Here is a 23404-nt window from a genome sequence, read left to right as displayed (position 1 = left end):
GCTGCTTTGGCCTGAGAGCTTGTCGATGAAATGGCTTGTCCGTAATCGCCATTTTTGGCTGGAGAGCTGGAGACCCTGCTGTTGCACTTCACAGGGATTTCCGAGCTGCTGAAAGTTCGCCGTAACTGGCCAACCCTGATTGTTTTGTCCGCAGGCTTTCACATCTCTCACAAAGCGGACCGCATTAACACGCGCTAGAACCTGCGGCAAGCAGCATCGCGAACTTGGCGTCTGTAGCACGCACTCGGCCTCTGTGCTCCCCACTTCAGGCGTGAACGCACGTGAACTGGCGAGAAGAACAGCACGAGAGAGATCACGCCACGAACGCTGGGCCGAGTGTTCTCGAAGGTCGAGCTGGCTGACGCCCGGCACTCCTCACGAGGAACACGCTGGCATGTGCTCGCTATTTCTAACAGCAAAGCTATTTAGCAAAGCGTTATTTTTTGTGTCCACAGTTTTAAAAATAGCAAGAAAATGCAGAGCGCAGTTGACCGCCGCGTGCCTCGGGGTGACCACCCACCAGTAAAAAAAAAAAAGGAAAGAAAGAAAATGCCAAGCGCTCGTGCGTGCATACGTTTGTCAAGCCTAGCATACCCACTTACAGAAATTGGCCAAGATTGGCAAAAAAGAAAAACACTTGCTTAGAACGGAAAGACACGTCGTACGGTCTTCACCACTCCTAGGTAACATCCAATGATTATCACTTCCAAAAAAATGAAGGAAGCTCAGACTTATCGCAACAATGGTGGAGTAAAGGTTGTTGCGGTAGCAAATAAGGAAATCGGCTGCAATCGTGGACTTAAATCGTCGTGATGGTCGTGAATGTTGCACACAGCTTCGCTACCTTCAAGTCCTGCGCGTTAGTGTGCGCTTCCTTCATTTTTTTTTCCTGGTATCTTTTGTGCAAGCTCCTCACGGGGCACAAGCCCGCACGCAAGCCTGGACAACGCCAGGCGCTCCTCACAAGACGCACGCTGGCGTGCACTCGTCTGGACTGAGTTTTCTGGTAGCGTTCCACAACGGAACTAAAAGCTTAAACAGCTGTGCTGTTAAGAAAATGTGAGTATTGAAAAACATTCTGATTTAGCGCTACGTCGACATAACATGGACAGGAGCGACGTAAGCTCTAAAAACACAGTTTTCAGTGTGTTAACTGCATGGTGGCATTCAAGTGATGTGATCAAACGGAACCAGAGGAGCCACTGCAATCATACAGTCATGTTTGCTGTCGATGGCTCACGTCGGCGGCTGCCAAGTGCCCGGAAAGCCACGGCTGGTTCTTATGTTTTCCTTATTATCTCGGTTATCTGTGTGAAGATTGCAGTAAAGTTGGTGTCGCTGTCATCAGGACAAAGCAGTCTTTTTAACGAACCAAAGTTACATTGTGTCATCGTGGCCCCTTTAATGGGTTATCTGCATCAGTCTTGGTCTTGGTTTCATGTGACCGCATGCTTGGCTTCCAATGTTATCCTTGGTTGTGCATTCACGATACTTTAATAATCGCCGTTGCGTGCTTCTGCCTTGTTGTCATCTGCAGATCAGGCCAGATAAGCCTTCTAACACTGGCCAGCGTGCATTGTTGTCGTATCATTCAGTGCCAAAGGACGAGCCAAGGTTGATTGATTGATTGATTGATTGTAGGGTTTAACGCGCCGACGCAGCGCAGGCGATGAGGCGCGCCGTAGTGGAGGGCTCCGTATTAATTTTGACCACCCGGGCACGTTTAACGTGAGCCGAAATCGCGTACACATGGGAGTTTTTGCTTTTCGCCTCGGTCAGAAAAGCAGCCGCCGCGGCCAGGAATCGAACCCGTGACCTCGTGCTCAGCAGCGCAACGCTGTAGCCACTGAGCCACCGCGGCGGGTACGAGCTAAGGTGCTCGCAGTAGCTAACACACTCCACATCACTGGTGCCACTCGACTGTGCTGACAGTCGGCGAGCTGTCGGGGTGAAATATAGCAAACAGGAGACAGGAAAAAGACATCATTTCTGTTTGCCTGTTTTTTACGTAGGTATTTCTTCCACCCCACCTTCACTGTAATGAGTTTTGAAAGAAATTGTGGCCAGTATGATTAACAAAAAAATAAAAAAACAGCAGTGAGATTTCTACCTTGGACTGAGGGGTTGGAGCAATTTCGACAGCTTGTACATTTAATGGCCTCAATTCTGAGTGCATGAGCCGACCAGCTGGGTAAAATGCAACACTTTAGTGAGTGAGTGCCTGTATAGCTAGTGGGGGGCGGGCACTACGGCGTAAACTTAGGGAGGCCAGACATCCTGTTTTGGCCGGGACAGTCTCGCTTTTGAGGTGCACTTCTGCCATCCCGTTTCTTTTTTTTTTTTTTTTTGTGCAAATAAGCACTCGCGTCTCGTTTTTGCAGTAGTACATTGTTCCAAAATTGGCGCCACGCAAGTTGTCCAAACCATAAGTGTGCCGACTCGCTACGAGTATATTTTACAAATATGACGTTAAGTGCTTTAAAATATTCCCAAGAAAGTAAATTTAGTTATATATTCTTACCGGAAAACGCTTTGAAGTTTTTTACCGAAGACGAATCCGAAGAGGCGTTATTTCACCAGTGGACCACTGTCAAGCAAAACATTGAAAAAAAAAAAACCTAGATGATTGGAACTCTTCAGGTATCTTCTCTTCAGGTATTGTGGTCTCTCTGAAAGAGATGGGATGACATTTCTCGCGTTGCAAAGCTGGCCCTGTGTTTTCCTGGAATCCCGGCTCGACTGAGCATGTTTTTTCCACTGTGAACTCGACGTGGACTTCAACCTGCTGTCAGCATTGCGTGCAATGTTGCTTGTGTGGCTGAACTTCCTGTACAAGTGCAAAGAACTTTACAGCCGAGTCTGGTGCGAAAATTAAGTCGTTGGCCAAAGGACCTACGAAGGACCCAAAGCGGAACCTCCAAAATGAATGCACGTAATTGGAACTGTGAGTGAGATTTTTTTCTCGGCCTAGCTGGTGTGTCCCGTTTTCTACATCCAGGAGAATGGTCACCCTGGGTAAACTGCATTGCTATGGTGTTCACGGAGAATATAAATGTAGATAAACGCCGTGGAGAAACTGCTGGCCAGGAGACCAACAAATCACACTCGCACACACATGGTGCAAAGAGATTGATCCGGAACATTGTGACTGGGAAAACACACATTTGAATGGTGATGAAGTAAAGTTTGCTAGAAGCTCGGTTTCGGTCGGTAACTCAACCGCCTGGGCTTCGGTTCATTTGGCGGGAGGCTCAGCAGGGTGAGGATAGTTTTCGAAGATAGTGGACAAATTGACGAACTCGAGACGCTGTTGATATGATTAAGAGAAGCGACGGCTATACATTTTAAAATAACTGGGTAAAACATTTTAAAATAACTGAGTAACAAACGAAAAAATTCGAAACTCCAGCTAGACTCTAGCTCGTAATGCGTTCCAGTCTCCCGAGCGCCTCAAACTCCGTCTAACTCTCCTGTGTTCCAAGTGGACGCAAACCGCTTGAGTGACTTTGGCCGGGACTCTTTTTCCCACCACAAGATCCGGACGTTTGCCCGGTGCCAGCCGCATCCTTAACCTTTGACGCGATCCTCAAGCTTCTTCATCTCTAGCTTAGGGGGCTCGTAAATCCCAATCCTAGCTTTAACGGACAAGATGCCACATCTCGCCAGGAACTGCTTAGCTCAAATTCTCAATGAGAATGTGCTTCTTTTTGCCATTGTACGACCTCGTAAAACCTCAGCATCTTTCTCTTGGGTTACAGCCCCTCCAGCTTCCATAAATGCGTAGGGAAGGGCCCAAAGTCACGCGGACGGCTGTCATTCACAGTAATCCGCTGAACAAATAATTAGCCAGCACCGCTTACATGCCAAAAATCTGCAGTTTACGCGCTCAAGCGAACAAGCACGCGGTGCTAAGAGCGCATGTCGACTCTGAAGAGGGAGCAGGGGGCGATCTGGGAGCTCAGAAGCACAACAAAATGCAGCCCTCCTCTCTCGCAGCTTGATTAGCGCAAAAATGATCGGCTGACAAGTATTGCCTTCCCGGCTGGCAAGTGGTCCTTTTAGTGCCTGGGCTGATGCGCAACAGCTGCCGAGCTTGCAGCAGCGACTAACTCCCTTTGCCTCTGCCCCCCATCAATTCCCTGAACTCAGAGGGAGACACTATGGTCGTGACAGGATTTGCTAGCCCAGCGGGCTGTCCGTACAGATGGACTGATACCCTACACCGCTGTGACAAATCGGGAAAATGTGAACGTAATTTCTCACCGTGCATGCAGTGTAGACGATGCAGTGGCCCACGTGCACTGTTCCTGCAGAGGTGTCGGTTGAAGGCACGCAGCAAGAATATATAGGAGAGGAAACGGCCCATTGCAGCAAGCGCGGGCGAGTGACCCGGTAATGTCACAATGAAAACCAAGGCGGACTGCCAAGCTTTGTAGCTGCGATGGCGAAGGAGAGGGTAGCGGCACCTGATGGACGAACTGCATGATAGCGGCCGCAATTCATACCGTTGCTGTGCCCGTGGCAGGTGCCGCTAGCTTAACGTCTGACGATCACTTGTGACATTATCTGGCCGCGCTAGGAAGCTTTGTTTCCCCTCCTATCTTATTCTTGCTCCGTGGTTGAAGGCAAACGACTTTGCGAGTGGCCCTACAACTCCATCCTTATGAGGTTTACCGAACCTTGTAGTTCAGTCAATTAAAAAAAACAACAAAAAGGCCACTCAGCTCGTCTATCCTGCCAAAGAAAGAAAGAAAGCATCAGTGAAGGATTGCGCTAAACCGACAGATGAGCACCCCAGCAGCTCTGCATTTTGGTCAGTCCAAAGAGTCAGTGCAGCAGCACCTACAGTACAAAAACACAACTTATGCTCTACCCCTTTAGGAAAGACGGAAGATTTTAGCAACCCTATACACAAAAATGCTAATGCCTGATAGCGTCGGTTCAGTGAGAAACAAGTTGTGTACCCTTGAACTGTTGAATGCAACGACCGCCCCACCATGAAAGGATGCAACCAATGAAAAAATACAATTTCATCAATAGCATTGGCACTCGCTGCCAATCTCGTACATAATCATTATTTCACTATCACACACACACGCACGCACAGACGCACACAAAAACACGAACACACACTCACACACACACAAGCACACGTGCACACACACAAGCACACGTGCACACAGACACACACAGGCACACACAGACACACAGACGTGCGCACACACACAAAGCACACGTGCGCACACACACAAAGCACACGTGCACAAGCACACACACACACACACACGCGTGCACACGTGCACGCACACAGACAGACAGACAGACAGACAGAGAGAGTGGCTCAAAACACTGCCATTTCTGCAGCAAGCAAAATGTGAAAGTTTTCGTTGTCACTTTACACCCGCGCAAGGGTGTTTGTCTCTGGGACAACCTAGTACCATAACATTCGTCCGTGGATGTTCAGCCTTTCTTTGGCTCACGTGCGGGGCTCTTGAAATGCACTCAAAGTTAACCCTTTCATTGTCGCTGACGTACCGGTACGTTTTTGCATTTCCCCTCTGCAGTGTCAGTTGTACCGGTACATTCTCCATTGTGCATTCAAAAGTTCGTGACATAGCGCAAAGCTGCTATGCCTGGACCACTCGCACTATCTGTCTAATATTTATAGCAGCTTGTATTTTCACTCGCAAGCTCTCTTACAACGGTATATTGAAAAGTACAAAGCGACCGTGCCCACTCTTTATTGCTGGGGGGGCTTGGTCAATCCACGCGCTGTACTCTGCCGGGATGAGTGACTATGCGGTACGCATGCTATTATGGGTGGAAGAGTTGTTGTGCCATCTGCAACGGGTTTCCGGTTTTTTATTATTTTTTTATTCCGTTCCCGCATCTGCTACGGCATGCCAGGTTAGCCTAGCGCGCCGTTGTCTCCTCAATAGACCAAAACATGACTCAATCACGGTTTTTGCCCTCTTGCTGCACTGTCAGCGGCAAACAATGTTGTTGTATCAATGTTGTAGCCCCTTTTATCTCTATCTGCCATCATGATTTCGCAGTGCGTCATTTCTGTGCATTGCGCGGACTGCTGAAAGTGTTCCCTCCACGCGCACGGTTACTTTTGGATGGCTGGCCGCTCTGGGCCTTCGACTGCGGTCAGGAGCGATGGTTTTTCTGATTCCGATCTGAATACGAGCTGAGCTCGGGCTCGCATTCTGAGAGTTTCTCATCCGAGGAAGGGGTGTGAGTTCCACAGCCTCGCATTCTGATGTTGAAACGGTGGGGTCGTCATCCTGGAGGCGTGCACGGCAAACTGAAAACATCTGGAAGAAAGGCGATCTCTCACCCACGCTTTTTCCTTTCGACATGTTACATTCCGGACGCTATCATAGTCGAATAAATCGCTGTGCTCCTTCCCTCATATTTTGGAAACCAAGTCGACACTGGGGGTGCGTCACAGCCAGAAAGACCCGATGGTGAAAGGGTTTTAATTGAAATTCGAAACAGCGCGAAAAGACGGGAGAAGGAAACGACGACACAAGGCGCTGACTAACAACTGGTTGGTTTATTGCGCAGGTTGTGAAATATACCCAGAAAAGAAGGCGAGAAGGAACACGATAAAAAAGAAGGAAGCACGAAAAAAAGAAGTGCATCGAACATTGCACACAAAATGCAAGATTGATACACTTGCATTGATTAAATGGTAGAAACGCTGATATGAGACATGGCCAGAGGCGCGAGGCAAGGAAGAAATTCTGAGCAGTCAAGCTTTTTATGAGTCCAGATAGCGGATTTCCTTTTTTAGTAATTCAATGGACGGCTTACCCACACAGTCGCTGCCTGCCTTATGAATGAGGTAGGCTTCATAGATCTCACGCTCACGCTGACCCTTATGTGTTCTTGCAACACAGGTTTCGTGGAATCTGGGCGAGCAGCCGTGGTCTTTACAATGTGTGGCAAGAGTGTGGTGCCTGTTAAGTGTGGTACCTGTTTAGAGGGTTAAGTGTGGTGACTGTACGCGCTCTCCAGACATCACCTCATGCACAAACACCGCTCACACACAGGACCGTAAAAGGGCAGGCGGATGGGAATTTAACGGCCATTGTGGCGGTGTTAAGGCTGGGAGGGGATTCAGTGCTAGCCTCCCTTAGTGACATTTTGAAATCAGGGCTGTATGCCCGCACCGTTCCAACCCTGTGTGCAGGTAGCCCTGACCGTTCAGCGTTGCAGTGCCAACACACATCTTGACAATCTATCCCCATGAGATGTACTATCGGCGTCAAATGAAATGCGAACACTAAAATATGAACCTGAATGCACAAATTGCGCGCCTTCTTTCCACGCGAACCAAAATGACGCGTGACTTAGTTACAAAAACAGAGTTGGGAAATGTGGATTTCCAAATATACCAGTAGCGTGCCATTATATGAACCCTACGAACAGTGTTTTTCAAGTTTGCACGTTCTGGTTCATATTTTCGTGTTCGCGTTTCATTTGACGCCGATGGTACATGACTTCAAAGGAAGACAGATGGCTATGGTGAGACGCAGCGTCAATTTCTACCTCGAAAGCCCAGCGGTCAAGCTTCCCCACGGCCTGAGTGTTAGGCAGTGAGCTTGCAGGAAGAGCACAGGGTTGATATTAAACGTTGACTCGCAAATGCAACAACCTCCTGGAAATCATTCCTGGAAACCCTTCTCTGACCTCAGACACGTCTGTAACTGGCGGGTGCTGCTTGGGCACGCTAGGATCAATCGCTTCGGCACTGTTTCCGACACAGTCACCGATGCCAGGTGCACCTCAGAGAGCTCTGTTTCCGCTCATGCCCCTTCTTTCTCCCTCACAGCCTCCTCGTGCGCTCTCACTCTCTCTCTTTCTTGGCCACACCTTCTCTTGCTCTCTACAAGCCACCAGGTGTCCACTCTCACTTTCAAGACCGGCTTTCTTACATTCTCTCCTGTCTTCCTTCTCAGTGCCCTCAGGCACTGTCAATTCCGACTCTTTCTCTGCCTGCGTGCAATCTCTCTTTCTCGCGCCGTCTCGTCACAGGCTTTCTTAGCTCTTTCTCTGTCCTCCTCCACACGCTCTGTCTTTTCTCCTTGCTCTGTATTCTCACGTGCTTTTGCACTTTCTTTCCCGCTTTCATTTTCTCAAACATGGTTCTGAATGGTTAAGGGGGCGGCACCCTGGTATCAAACCAAAAACTTGATTTTTACAGTTATGGCGACAAAAAATGGGGGATGCATGTGGATTTGCATTCTGACTCTACATATGGAATTCGTTTCTGTGAAAACGACCATATTCAAATCTATTTGGATTTCTACGTTTGATTTTCTGACAGCCTTTGTAAAAAAAACTGTACGAGGGAGGCAGCTAAACAAGGTACCTGTGAACTGGGCACAAATCCAGGAGACAAACATTATCATTCTATCTGGTCTGTAGCAGAAGTTACAGCTGTTTGAAGTTTGGAGGAGGAGGAGGAGGAGGAGGAACAACTTTTATTGAACCGAGCTACTACGACGTCGTCTTTGACACCGTCGATGGAAGTGGTTCCCTCTTCACGGGACCCATATGCTTCTCTAGCCGCCTGGCCCCTGGAGGTCAGGACAAGCTGGTCTTCCAGGGCTGGGCTGGTTAACAAGGTCTCCCATCGCTCGGTAAGGGAGGATGATGGATGGGGTGGGGTGGTGGGAAAGGTAAGAGGGGGGGGGGGGATTGGCTTGAAGAAATTGCATACTCCAGTGACGTGTTGGAGCGTGCCTAACTGAGCCTTGCAGAAATTGCATTCCTTTTCGTACCTTTCCGGGTACATCTTGTTTTGAAGGTAAGGGTGCGGGAAGGATCCTGCTTGCATCTGCCTGTAAATCGCTTCCTGTTCTCTGCTAAGCGATTTGTGAGGATCGGGGTAACGTCGCCTCTCCGTCCTGTAGTGGTTCGTAATGTCCTTATAACTGATTATGGACTGTGGCTCACCTTCCTCGACCCGGTGTTCCATCTCTCGGGCGAACTGGTGGGCAAGTTCATTGCCCTCCAGTCCAGAGTGAGCCGGCGTCCATATCAATTCCACTTTCCTTTCAGATACGTCGCATTTACTGTTGAGAATACCTAGTGCCGAAAGAGACACCCACCCTTTTCTATAGCTGTTATACTCCTTTTGGGAGTCGGTGACAATTCTTCCTACGTTGGTCTGCGCGAGCGCCAGCGCTATTGCGGCCTCATCTGCCACCTCCGGAAAAGACGTCTTGATGGAGCGCAGGTTACGAGCGCATCCCACGTCGTAACTGTCTGCGTGGCTTTCGAGGAAAACTTGGGTAACGAAGCGTCTGTGAAGAGAGTGACCCCCTCTTCCTCTTCTTCTATTTGACCCAGAGTCTCCGTCAAGGCTGCTATTCGAGACGCTCTGCGGCCATCGTTATGACCCGGCCTCATGTTTCGAGGCAGAGGAAGTTTGGGCCTGGACGGCAACACCAGTTTTTCTGGTTCCCACCTTCTAGGCCCAAACTTCAAATGGCAGTAACTTCTGCTACGAACCAAGCAGAATGATAATGTTAGTCTCATTGCACTCCTTGATTTATTTATTTATTTATTTATTTAAGAACATACTGCAGGCCATGAAGGCCCAAGCAGGAGGGGCATAATGTGGTAACAATATAAACCAAATGTTAATACAAACAGTAAACAGCAAAAAGCAGAAACAAGAACTGGAGTATAAAACAGTGAACGCTAGGTGCAACTACAAAGGCACAACTAAACATTTGCTTCTAATGAACCAAGAGAGTTTGGACAATTTTCGGGTGTGTTGTTCCAATCAGTAATTAATTGTGCGGGGAAAAAAAGAAAATTTAAACAGATTGGTAGAAGCGAACAATGGGGTTAAGGACAGAGAGTGGGAATGATGAGTATTGCGAGTGGCAAGGGGTTTGAAGAAAGAACTACAGTCCAAAGCAAGTTTGCGGTGATAAAGTAAATACGATAATTTAAAGGGACACTGAAGTGAATTTGTCAAGCTCCCGTTTTTGCTTGCACTGCGTAGACTGGCTCAAATTAGCACACTTTTCATCGTTTATCCGGTTGACAAATCGGTAATTATTTTACAAAGCGCGAAAGAAGAAAAACTACCATGCGCGGTTTGCGGCGGCCGCACCAACTAAGGCTGTGACGTTGAGAGGAGGGGCGCCGTGATTGGACGATGCCCAAGGTTAGCAATCACACAAGTTTCGGTTTCGGTTTCGGTTCTGTAAAACATAACCAATGGCTTTGTTGGATGGGCATTCTTAATATCTCAGTAATTATCGTACCGCGCTTCTGCCATGTTGTCGGCTGTAAAATGCACAAGATAAGCCTCCCAGGACGTCTTGTAGTCGTAGCATTCACTAGCCGAGACCTACGCAGTGCATGAACGCCCTCCGCGTACCCGCAGACGCCCAAATGTCATGCGCTTTTCCCCCATATTTGGAGCTTGCCTCCTTCATGCCTGTATCGTAAAAAGCGTGTTCGCACCAGGCCAAGGGTCTGTTCATTCTGGCCTGTGCCCACTGCCTGCAAGCAGTCGGTGTTTATGGCAACAGCACGCCAACGAGAACTCGCTAGCGCGCCAGTGCCAGCCTGCGCGCGTTTTGTGAACTAGTTCGTGTAGCCATGAACGTTGCGGCCCCAAAAAAGGTGAACTCAATATAGAAAACATCGGCGGAAAACAAAAAAGTTAACTTACAAAAAAAAAAAAAAAAAGCACGTACCCGCGGGGATTCGAACTCGTGACTCGCAAAACATTAGCGGTGAATTCCTGGCGCCCCAGACTGCTAGGCTACGGAGCGGGACGCGAATGTCTTGCTAACATAGGGTATATATTGTATAACCGGTTTACACTTTTATTTAGTTTTGGCATTTCAAGCCGCTTAGGTGACTATTTGTTGTACTGCGATCGTGCAGTAAGCGTCGCCCGAGTTTCCACAGTGGCTCACGTCTAGCAATTGCATTTCGTAGACAGAAAAGCGTTCGCAGATGCGTAGTCGTGCTGCTGACCGCTGTGCTTGTTCGCCCAGCGCAAAAAAGTGCTTCCCGCGCCCTAGTTTTACGCTGTACGGTAAAAATATCACTTGATTTTATTTGCTTAGTACCTATATTGACTTCGCTGACTCTTCTCCCGCCTTCAAGAGGCCTTATATTTTCCTACTGCCGTACCAGTCAGCGAAGCGTCGCAGGTGCAGCGCTTGTGTGAAGCGACCTTGACTTGGAGCTAGATACAGTGTACAAACAAACCAAGTAAAGAAAGGCACATTCTTCCATTCACAAACGTGTCCTGGCTTCGTTTCAACTAAGCGAACGAATTGCGACCAAGCAATTTTTTTTTGACCTCCTTGATTGCGACGACCCGCCGGCGGCCGGCGGACGAAACGCTGGGCCGACTGACTCTGTCGGCCGGGGAGCCGTGCAGTAGCGCAGCCGTGGCGCAGCCAATTGCCAGCTCATCCCCTCCTGACGTCACACGAAAACGCCACAGAAAATGGGCGAGCGTAAAGAGAGGAGGACAGCGTTTTCGAATTAGTTTTTCTACTAAATAAAATCGCGTAAACGCGCCTAGAGTGGTCGAAACATGGCCTGGGGACTACGGACTACAATTTGCGCTAGTAATCCCGCAATGTTTACATATCACTTCAGTGTCCCTTTAAGGCGGGGAAACTGTCTTCTGGACTGCAAGGTTGGAATTCCGTTGTTACGCATGAGCTCAGAAACCGAATCTGTGCGATGAAATTTTGAATAAACAAGCCGAATAGCTCTCCTTTGGATCTTTTCTAATAAGTCAGTATTCTTTGATGTATGAGGGTCCCAAACAGCGCAAGCATACTCTAGTTAAGGTCTAACTAGCGTTGTGTATGCAAATAGTTTAATATTAGTTGTTTTAACATTTAACATTAGTTAACATTTGTGCAGTTCACCAGCACCTTGTTTCATTTCATTTCATTTATTGGTACCCTCAAGACCGGGAGGTATTACAGAGGGGAGTGGTACTTGCACATGGGGGGAAAAAAAACACAGAAATGCAGCAGTTGATATGCATGTTATTACAGTGGTGCGGCTCCTACTCATACAGTCTTAGCTAATAGCGTTTTTAAACAATTCATGATCTCGGATAGTTGCTATTGATGCAGGAAGGTGATTCCATTCAATGCTCGTGCGTGGTAGGAATAATGTGTAGCAGCCATTTGTTCTGCATAATGGGACTCCGACCTTGTGACGATGATCTGGACGAGGTGAAATATAATCTGGTAGGGATATAAGTTCTTTATGTAATTGGGGATGGTGATATATTTTGTGGAAAAGACACAATCGAAGAATCTGACGGCGGGATGCTAAAGATGGGAGATTCAAGCTAGATTTCATTGCTGATATGCTGGCGGTGCGGTTATAGTTAGAGAGAATAAAACGTACAGAATTATTTTGAACCATTTCGACTGAGTGTATTAGAGTAGCATATACAGGATCCCAAACCGAGGCAGCATATTCTAATTTGGGGCGAATCAGTGTTTTGTAGAGGGTGAGTTTTAAGGAAGAAGGAGCTTTAGCAAAGTTGCGACGTAGGTACCCAAGCATTCTGTTTGCTTTAGCAATTATGTGTTCAGTGTGGATTGCCCAATTTAAATTGCTGGTTATGTGTAAGCCTAAATATTTATAGCTAGAAACGGTATCCAATGCAAGATTATTAAGATAGTAGGTAGGAGGTGGATTAGTTGTTCTAGACACTCTCATAACTTTGCACTTGTTGACGTTGAGTTTCATTAACCATTTTTGACACCAAGTTGAGACAGCAGTAAGGTCAGTTTGAAGAGCAGTTACGTTGGCATCGGAGGTTAATTCACGGAAGATTACACAGTCATCAGCAAATAAGTGTACATGAGAAGAAAGACACGCAGGTAAGTCGTTAACATAAATAAGAAAAAGAAGAGGACCAAGCACTGACCCTTGCGGTACTCCAGACTGAACAGCGGTGTGGCGGCTATTCACCCTGTTAGCTGCGACATACTGAGAGCGATTGTTAAGAAAGAATTCAATCCAGGTTAGTAATTTCCGGTCAAGGTTTAGTTGAAGTAATTTGTGCATTAATAAACTGTGGGAAACTTTGTCGAACGCTTTAGAAAAATCTAAAAATATGCAGTCGGCCTGGGAAGAGTGGTCCAGTATAACGTTCAGTTTATGTGTAAAAGATGCCAGTTGGGTCTCGCAGGAGTATGTTTTTCGGAAACCATGTTGTGCTAGGGTAAAAAATGAATTAGATTCGAGGAAGTCTACAAGGTTAGAAAATAAGATGTGTTCTAATATTTTGCACGGTATACTGGTAAGGGATATAGGTCGGTAATTTAGTGGGTCATGGCGGTTGCCAGCTTTGAAAAATGGAGTCACCTTCCCGATCTTCCATTCAGCGGGCAGGCAACCTTGGTCGAGTGACTGTTGAAAGATCATTGTTAGTATAACCGATGAATAAACACACGTACTCTTTAAGAACTTCGGGTCAATTTGGTCACAACCAGGAGCGGAAGACGATTTTAAGGACCTAATTATCGCTTCAACACCACTAGAAACAATAAATATCGGAGGCATAACGGGATAGGGAAAGGGTTCTGCATGAGGTAAAACATCATATGCATCAACAGAAAAGTGAGAGGAAAAAACATCGTTTAGAACGTTCGCACATAATTGAGAAGGAATTAGATGTCCACTAGCGTCTTCTAGGGTGATTGCGTCGTCGGGTTTAGGGTTTATTGTGCGCCAGAATTTTTTAATATCGTTCGTTAGCATGGATGGTAACACGTTTTGTAAATAATAACTTTTGGCCGTTTTTATTGCTGCTACATAATTTTTAGACGCGAGCTTGTAGGCATTCCAGCAATCCTCATTCCCACATTTCTTGGCAGACCTGTATAATCGCTTTTTTTTGTTCGATAGGCGCTTTAGGTGTGCGTTAAACCATGGGGAATCTTGGGTGGTTGTTATTGCGCGAACAGGAATGTATTTTTTTGACAAGTTGGCAACTGCAGCCGAATACATGTCCCAATTTTCTTGTACACTACGTTCGTGAAAGTTTTCCAAAAAGGTACTAAGAAATGAACCAAGTTCACTGTTAATGGCTTCAAAGTTTGCTTTTGAATAGTTTTTAATCATTTTTATTTTTTTAAGCTTCTTGGGACGCTGAATATTTAGCTGGAATGATATTAATGAATGATCACTTAAGCCAGGTGACAGTGTAATATCCGAGACAAGTTCTGGCCTCGACGTTAGTACGAGATCTAGAGTGTTCGAAGCAACTTCGGTTAATCGTGTTGGCTGAGTAATAAGTTGGGTGAGGGAGAAGACAGTGCATAAGTCCAGGAACTCTTGGCTAAGAGTCGAGTAAGGCTGCATAATCGGTGGTTCTGAAGTCCATGATATGTTCGGCAGGTTAAAATCGCCAAGCAAAAACAGAGGTAAATCGGGATATCTTGATGAGACCAGATTAATTACGTCATGTAGTTCATTCACGAAGTTGCAGGAAAAATTTGGTGGCCGGTAACAAACGCCGATAATGATTTTTTGAAAACTAAGTTCGATTAGTGCCCATGTAATCTCTAACTCGCTGTTAATATGAATGCACTGGAAAGGAAGATCTTTGTTAATTGCCAAAAGAACGCCACCACCTTTACGGGCAGTACGGTCACATCGAAAAATAGAAAATTTATCTGCGGGCAGAAAAAGTTCGTGGTCGTGAATTTGTGTGTGTAGCCAGGTTTCTGTGAGAGCAAGAATGTCAGCGTTACAAGTATCTATAGCAGAAGTTATTTGGTCTCGCTTGTTGATAACGCTTCGAATGTTAGTGAAAAGGATTGTCACGTGTGTTAGCGGATGACCACTTCCCCTCGCGTCTACCTATGTAGCAGCGCGTGGTGATGCTGTGGCCTGATTGTTAGCAGTGGCGTGGTGTGATGCGTGCTCCTTGATAGCAGCGCGTGGCGATGCTGTGACGTGATCGTTAGCAGTGGCGTGGTGTAGCGCATGCTCCTTGACGCTATCTGTTGCCGAGTCATAGACGAATTGTGTTTTGTTAATCGTAAGTTTGTTGTAGTGTAGTTTATATGCAGGGGCGTTAGGCTGGTTTTTTACAAATTCAAGTAGCCTTTTGCGAGCATGTCGGGTAGCTGGGGAAAAATCTTCGCTTATTGTGATGTCTTTTTCCTTTAACTTTTTGCGGACAGCGAGTACGGAGTCTTTCAGTTTGTAACTTGAGAATTTGACGATGATAGGGCGGCACTTGTTTGGATGGTACGCTCCCAGCCGATGAGCTCGCTCAATGGCATTTTGCGGGAGAGGGTCAACCACGCCGCTGAGTGCCCCAACGATACTGGTTTCGGATTGCTCCCAGCTTTCTTGAGCGTCCGGAATGCCGTAAAAAAGTAGGTTTTCGCGCCGCGACCTATCTTCTAGCTCGTCTATTCGCAACTGCAGAGTGTCCTGCTGTGTGGTTAGGTAATCAATCGATTCTTGCATGCTGGCCATTCTTTCCCCGTTCAGATCGAGTGCCTTGGTTTTTTCTTCTAGTTCATCAAGTCGTTTCTGTATATGGCCAAGTTTGGTCCCGATTTGCTCTTGGCCTGCTTTAATTTATTTTATGTCAGCAGCTAATTTAGTCTGGCTTTCGGCGGATTGCACAGAACGGGACTGAAGGTCTTTGAGTAGCTGAAAGATCACGTTCATTTGCTCTGATGGTTCTTCCGGTAATGTTTCTATTTCTAGTGAGGCTGCAGAGCGAGTTGTTGGCCCTGGGTTTAACTCTACATCACCCGAGCACAGTAACAATAAAGCCATCGAAAAACATTCATGAGCAATTTCACAGAGCACTTGTGGGCACGGGAACAGGAGCAGACAGCGATTATCGCTTCTTTTCGAGAAAAGTGAGGTACACACCTGGGAAACGCAAAAGTGCGGCATGTTAGCCTTTCTGCAGGAGCTGCTCCCGTGCCCACTGAAGGCTTGATCTAGGTGATGGCTGTATATGTAGTCGGAGGGGTCCGATAAGGCCGGCAAATGGGGTGACGTAGTTGCGCAGAAGACGGCAGTCTGCACGCTGGGCATCTCGATGAAGGCAGGGTTCGTGGCTTCATGCTGACTGCTGAACTGGTCGAAACCAGTCACTGTGTCCGAGAAGTTCGTAGCGTTGTAGGGGGGCGACGACCAAATCAGCAAAGCCAGCAGCGCCTGGGAAACGCAAAAGTGCGGCATGTTAGCCTTTCTGCAGGAGCTGCTCCCGTGCCCACTGAAGGCTTGCTCCAGGTGATGGCTGTATATGTAGTCGCAGGGGTCCGATAAGGCCGGCAAATGGGGTGACGTAGTTGCGCAGAAGACGGCAGTCTGCACGCTGGGCATCTCGATGAAGGCAGGGTTCGTGGCTTCATGCTGACTGCTGAACTGGTCGAAACCAGTCACTGTGTCCGAGAAGTTCGTAGCATTGTAGGGGGGCGACGACCAAATCAGCAAAGCCAGCAGCGCCTGGGAAACGCAAAAGTGCGGCATGTTAGCCTTTCTGCAGGAGCTGCTCCCGTGCCGTTAAGCTGCATCCCTCCAGCAGTTTTTTTTTACAAAGGCTGTCAAAAAATCAAACATAAAAGTTCAAATAAATTTGAATGTAGTCGTTTTACGCTGAAAAAAATTTCATATCTACAGTCAGAATCAAAAACTATATTTTTTGTGTATCGTCACAACTGTAAAAATAAAGTTTTTCGGTTTAAGACCAGTGTGCCCCCTTAACTCAGAGCTCACCTTCGTCTGTGAATTCCGAGCGGAATTTAGAACGCGGCTCACCCAAAGGCTTTCCTGTGCAATGCCTGGCTCCCCAACTCTGGTCAACCGATTGGTATTGGGGTTTTGCTGGTGCTGGTAGGGTCGGCCTGTAATAGCTTGGTCTCTGGGGCTAACAAAACTTGCGGCACTACTGTGGTAGCAACAGGAGCACCATTTAACTCTGCGGTTGCACCGGATGCGCGGAACCCAACTCTGCTCATTTTTACTTTCGTTTCTGTGCAAATGGCCCGACTGAATTGCTGGCGTTGTGCATGGTGTCACAAACCCTTACTTTGCCCTCATCCTCCTGAAGTTCTACTTTAAAACACTGGCTAGCACCATTCAAGTTGGCCATCACTATACAGCTGGCTAAGTCTACACTTAAACTTGTGCACTCACTTGCGCCCGATACCAGAGGGGCTCCGTATGCCGCACTCCACCCCTAACTCCCGTCTGTGAAAATGCTCAGGCGATTTAAGCTTCAGTTGCTGCACTTGAATCCACTCCTCTGATTTGCACTTCTCTGATTCGAGCTTCTGTTTTAGGGGCGAAGCAGTTTAGGGGCTCGGGCTGTTGTCGTCTCCTGTAGTCACGGTACTAAAACACCGGGACACTCATTTTCCAACGCCTCGTGCTAGAACGTTTCATCTCCGTAGGCAAAAACGCGTACTAAAAGAACACAGCGGGACACTTTTTTTCCAACGCCTCGCGCTGGAACGGTTCGTGCTTCGAAGACGCGAGGCTTTTACAGCAAAGCTGTATACCTCTACACCCCAGCAGTTTCAACTCCGTGGGCAAAAATGCCGAGGCACCAAGACCTAAGACGCCAACCGAGCACTCGGCATCGAAACCGCATTATACACTTCATCATAACTTGGAAACCGCATCATGCGTTGAAACCGCATCGTCGAAACCGCATCATACACTGATACACTGCATGGTTTGCCCCTCTCCATGTTCCATGTTAGGGGAGGTGGCCCAGTTTTTTGAAACTCCAATTCCATTTGTTTAAGACTTATTACCTCAAATTGCATTCCCCTGCCGCCATCCCTCTTCAAGATGGCACCCCGCATGTCTGACCATATCCGTCTCCCTCCGTCATGTCAGAGCAGCCAGCATGCTCCTCGTAACTGCCCTCTACACCGCCACGATGAAGTGCAAGCAATCCCACTCACCTGCAGCTTCTGTGGTATGCGGCGTAGTTGCCTCCCTGAAGCCAACTCTGGAAGCGGAGGAGGGGCTCAGACGCACTGCATTGGGCAACCCTCCTCTTACAGCATGATAAGGAGATCGGCAGATAAATATTGCCTTCCCAGCTGGCAAGCAGTCCGTTTAGTGCGTGGGCTGTTGTGCAACGGCCTTCGAGCCTGCGACATCGATCCCCGTATTTGCACGATTCTAATGCGCACCTATTTTCATGAAAATAGGCGTTCAAAAATACCTGTGCGTTACAATTAGACTGAACACTCAAGAACCTCAAAAAAAAAAAAAAAAAAAACGCCAACTCGAAATCTAAACAAGGGGGGTCAATGAATGACGGAGGCTCCATTTAAATGCAGAGCAATTATCTTTACGGAATTGAAAGGGAATTAGGCAGCGTCCCGGGCAGGAGGCGTACCTGAGTCGTGTGTTCGCTATTGGCGAGAACAGAGGGAACACATTTTTAAGTGCAAAACTTCACACAGAAGGGCTTTAGCTGGCCACAGCATCTGCAGATTTATGTTCACCTAAGGATTTTGTGTAATTTTGAAGCATCTGTTAAGAGCCTCATTTCGTGTGTGCGGTAGAATTGGCACCAAGTTATTTTTGTGGTTTCCGGGTGTTGAATTTCACTGTGCTGTACAATCGGGGGCGCATTAGAATCGTGCAAACACGGTAACTTTTTTGGTTCCTGCCCTCACCAGTTCATCAAACGCACGAGCTTAGCAGGCTCTCTGTTAAGGCGGATTGGTGTACCAAGATGCTGTGAAGAGTCAGGATAAGGGCGAACATACTCTCTGGCCATGCATGCTGTGTAGACAATGCAACGGCTATACTTATTGTACTCACAGAGGCGGGGGTGGAAGGCAAATTACCTCGTGAGTGGCTTTACGGGTGAGTGAACGAGTAACGCTTAGCACATGTAGGACACAGCTGAAGAGGGCTTCTGCCATGCAAAAAAAGGGGGGCATCATGCGACCTGGCTTTTTAAACTGTGCTCCACACAAAAAGTTCCTTCTGTTGATCTTTTTCGCAGGCTTATAAGAATGGTGGTTTCAGTTAGAGCAGTGACACCTGTTATGAACACGCAGCTGAAAGTTCATGCACTCAGAAGATGCCATCGCAACACGATTTTCTCGTCACTGCCTTATCCATTTTGTGGCAGAATGTATTGCTCACAATGTTCCCAGCAAAACCATTATGACGGTTTTTGGTTCTACCGTATTAGCAAGCACCCTTGAGAACAGTGCTTGAAAAGACCTTTTCATGGCTGAAGAAAAAGCTTCCATTGCTGATTAGCTGAAAAACCCGAGTAACTCGTGCACAGCTTTGAATGGCAATCTTTATAGAGAGTAAGATCAGGACAGTGAGACTGGTGCCAAATCAGGTATACTGCTTTCATTGTTCGAGCGGTATGGTTCTGTTTATAAAAAATTGGCTGGCGATTACGACACTCCCTAATGCGATATTTGGGCGAAGCAGCAGTGCGCTGAGGCAGTGCTCACTCGTGGGTTCTCTGAACAGCCGCGATCATGAGCCTTTGCGTCGGCGGTGCGAAGTGTGTCTCAGGAAGGGACTGCGAACTGCGTCTTCAGTGAACGCACATCATAGTCACACGCACGCCCCCCTCACGTTTTCGCCAAGCGTCGCGACTTCAAGCGCCTCACGCGGGCACAGCATACTGCCCCCTCCTCTCCCCTTCCACACACTATCGGAGAGCGCTGGCTCGCGCCACCACAGTGTGCCACCCTCCCCTCCCCATTTCACGACACTTTCCTCCTTTGCTTTCTTTCACTATTCGCTTTTGCCATCGGCCGCTCTCCAGCGTCTCGGGCTGCCTAGCCACACCCTGATGGACCCGCTTTTCCCGATGGGCCCCACCTCCACCCAGCGGAACGCCTTCCAACTTGTCCTGGCCTTCCTCGAGGAGTCCAACCTCATCAAATGGCTGTAGCCCAATGCGTGCCGGCCAGCCTTACGCACTCCTTATCTCTTTCTTTCTCTCCCTCTTTCTATGTCCCCACTTGTTCTCGCCTATCCCCTTTCATTCCCCCTTTCCCCTTCCCCCAAACTGATTTGCATGCCGGTGAACTCCCAAATAAGTTCACAAGATCCCCAGTCCACTCCTTTTCCACTTTCTGTATCAATGAGTCGCTCACCACCACCATCGTTCACTCTGTTACGACAGTGGCGCGGCTCAGCTCAGAGAGGGCCACCAGAGGGCTCCACTTTAAAAAAATTGTGTAAAAACAATGTGACGTGACGAGAAGTCACACCAATGGTGGGGTGACTGTTGTGTGACCACTCTGCAGAGCGGCTGCTGTCTGACGTGCAATCCATAAGCCGTCCAATTTTGGTCCTCAATCGCTAACACGTGCTGTGTGATACACTTACAACCTTTCCGCCTTAGCGGAGTTAATAAGCACTGAAGTCTGTGTGGCGCATCACCTCGCTCCTTCTCGCTAGGAGGTGTCATGTGAATGGGTCACGTGGGCTGTGTTCATCTTCCTACTCCTCTATAATCACTCCTAGACTGGCGCTGTTTTGGGCGCTGGAGGGGAAAAAAAACAGCCATTTTTGCAGCCTTTGCTATAGAGTTGGCTTTGCCTCAAAGCGTCTTCTTGTGGGGCAATGTAGTTCCAGTTGTACCAGCTCATTCCGTTTCATGTTTGCATTGTGTTGTGCGCATTAGATGCACTGGGAACTGGACCATGACTCTCTGCCCCTTGGTGCTTCTTGCAGTGGTGGGAAACGGGATGGTGAAGCTTGCACCAAATGACAAAATTTGGTGCTTTTTTTTTCTTTTTTTTTATACAAAATGCACTTGTCAGGATTGCAGCATAGTGAAGCGACATTGCTGGGGGGAAACCCAGTTGCCTTCTAGTTATGTAAGGCCTGCCAACTCATGGGATGTCACACGGTAGCCTTTGCTTCTTTAAGCTTCATTGCCCTTCGTGTATTTCTCAGCCATATTTTTTTGTTGATTGGTCCTAATACGTTGCACCATTGATCTAATGCAGGCTGGGATCACGGCGTATGTTGATATCAACGTTAGGATTGCTGGCTTTAACAGTGCTGTTGCAGACTGTGCTAATATGATTAACTGTAGTGTTACTTTTGTTCTTTCCCCAGATCCATTGGACCGGAACTGCTTGGTCTACTGCATCGGGCACACAGATGTGAAGACTCGCTGCTGCCTGTAGAATCAACAAGCACCTGTCTCGTGACTTCTGGCACAAAGATTCAAAGCCGCCTGCCGGGTACCCATTCCAACTGCAACCAACTACAGAGGGTGTTCATGGCAGCGGAAGTGCTCGGCGCGACCAAGGACTCCGTTGTGGTTATTAAACAAGAGAACATCGATGAACACGTCTACACCAGCATGCCGTGGGGATATATAGACGAGGGTGATACCAGTACAGACGGGCCGGCGGACGACGCTGACACCCCCGAAGAGTCATCCCAGGAAGACAGTGGATTCCACAGAGAGTGTCCCCCCGAGCCCGTTAGTTCGCTCGTGGCGGTGAAGCCATTCCCTTGTGACCAGTGCCCTATGGCGTTTGACTCGGCGGCCCAGATAAAGCGACACCACCTGCGAGTACACAGCCCGGAGGTGGGCAACGAGTGTCCCGTGTGCCACAAGAAGTTCCGGTGCGTCTACTCGCTCAAGAAGCACGTGCCCATGCACAGCGGAGACGCGTCCTTCGAGTGCGACGAGTGCGGTAAGCGGTTCCCCTTCAAGAGCGAGGTGGAGCGGCACAAGCGAGTGCACTCCGGCGTGAAGCCGTTCCAGTGTCCAATGTGCCCCAGTACGTTCACCAATTCCGGGAACATGACCGTCCACATCCGCACCCACACGGGGGAGAAACCGTTTCAGTGCCTGGTGTGTGGGAAAGCCTTTTCAACGTCGGTCAAGCTGCGGCGACACTTTGGCTCGCACTATAAGAAGTGACGTGGCTGGGGTTGCATTTAACGCGAGAGACTGTTCCGGGCAGACAATCACTTCTTTCGCCTTTGGCGTTTGAGAGAGACAGTGGCTGTGCTGGTGTGCTGTGCTGGTGGCATGTGCGGTGTAATTGTATGCAAACGCCGATGGGTGGAGGTGCCGCACATGATGCGGCACGTTGCACTGATCCGCTCTTCCCGATTCTTTCCTGTGTTTTGCATCCCGCTCCAGAGCGCATTATTGCGCCGAAACTGCTCCCAAGCGCTGCCTCTGAGTGCCCCAAAGTGTTACCAATGGCTGCCTTGTTTAAGGGGTACTGGTATCATCACATTCGTGTGGACTTTACCAATTTATAACCCTCGGGCTTAGAAGCTATCGTGCACCAATACGAAAAGTTCGACAGATCCATGAAAACGTTCCTGTCAGCCTAACATAAAATACTGAGCAAGCCCTACCCCCCCCCCCCCCCCATGACATGGGGAATGTTCAGGGAGTTTTGAGGGAGGGAGCCCTTGTTTGAAACTACCCTTTTTAATTAAAAATGGCGCCATCTACCCCTACCCCCAGAAGAAGAAAAAATACTGCAGTTATTCAAAATACCAATTGATTCTCTACACAATTTGCAATATTTACTCTCATTGTGAATTTTTGAGTTATTTTTTCTTAATTTATCAATCCAAAGTGCTTTCCAAAAGCCTTGTAAAATAACCTTTGTACACTTCTCTGTAACTACCTAGACAAGAAATGTTTTCTTCTCCAACCTCTGATGTTTGGCCGATTCACTGATTGGGTATGTGTCGTCCCCTAGCAACAACGACGACAGCATTGGAAAGAAACACATTTTTAATCAAAGGAGCCGTGAAGACAAGATACAAGTTGGGTTTATTAGAAAGACTGCTTAGTCCCAATAACAATGATACCAATATCATCGCAATCTTCGAACAAATAACGGAGATATTAAGGAAAACGTGTGAAGCAGTCGCGACCCCCTAGCTAATTTCCTGCAACTTTTCTATGACGTCACGGAACCTTGTTTGTGCGATTGGTGGCCGCCTAACTGACCTGTCGCAACAACACATGACTGGACGTCTGTAAATGGGGCCTCTAGTTCCATTTGACCGCACCACTTGAATGCTAATGTGCAGTTAACGCGCTGAAAATTACCATATTTACCCGATTCTAACGCACCCCCGATTGTAACGCGCACCCGATTTTCCTGGCAAAAACACCGAAAAAACTTGCACCTCCGATTGTAACGCGCACGGGACTTTGTGACCCAGACAAACGAATGGGAGAGAAACGGGCGATTTATTTCCCGAAGTAATCTCACTCATCTCGCTCCTCGTCGCTCTCTAATGACCACAACATCTCGGCCTCGGTGCCTTCAAGCGCGTTCGCGATGCCACACTTCTGAACGAACGTTCAACCATGGTCGATGGGATCGTGGCCCACGCC

At 48.0% G+C, this 23404-nt stretch overlaps 1 protein-coding gene and 1 pseudogene across 1 annotated transcript in view; one reads left to right on the top strand and one right to left on the bottom strand.

The window, feature by feature from the left end:
• LOC144161932 (uncharacterized) overlaps positions 1 to 22741 on the top strand; it is a 33049-nt gene extending 10308 nt beyond the window's left edge. Inside the window, exon 2 of the mRNA XM_077692489.1 lies at positions 21136 to 22741. Coding sequence (XP_077548615.1) covers positions 21302 to 21955 — 654 coding nt within the window. The 5' untranslated portion in view covers positions 21136 to 21301 and the 3' untranslated portion in view covers positions 21956 to 22741. The remainder of the gene's footprint in view (positions 1 to 21135) is intronic.
• On the bottom strand, positions 14896 to 16536 carry LOC144161575 (uncharacterized; annotated as a pseudogene).
• Positions 22742 to 23404: the final 663 nt, after the last annotated feature.

This window comes from Haemaphysalis longicornis, unplaced genomic scaffold (assembly GCF_048455015.1).
Source record: "Haemaphysalis longicornis isolate Haplotype H1 unplaced genomic scaffold, Haemaphysalis longicornis Haplotype H1 scaffold_12, whole genome shotgun sequence".
NCBI lineage: Eukaryota > Metazoa > Arthropoda > Arachnida > Ixodida > Ixodidae > Haemaphysalis > Haemaphysalis longicornis.
The sequence above is the reverse complement of the archived record's forward strand: the minus strand, read 5'-3'. Positions and strand labels throughout refer to the sequence as shown.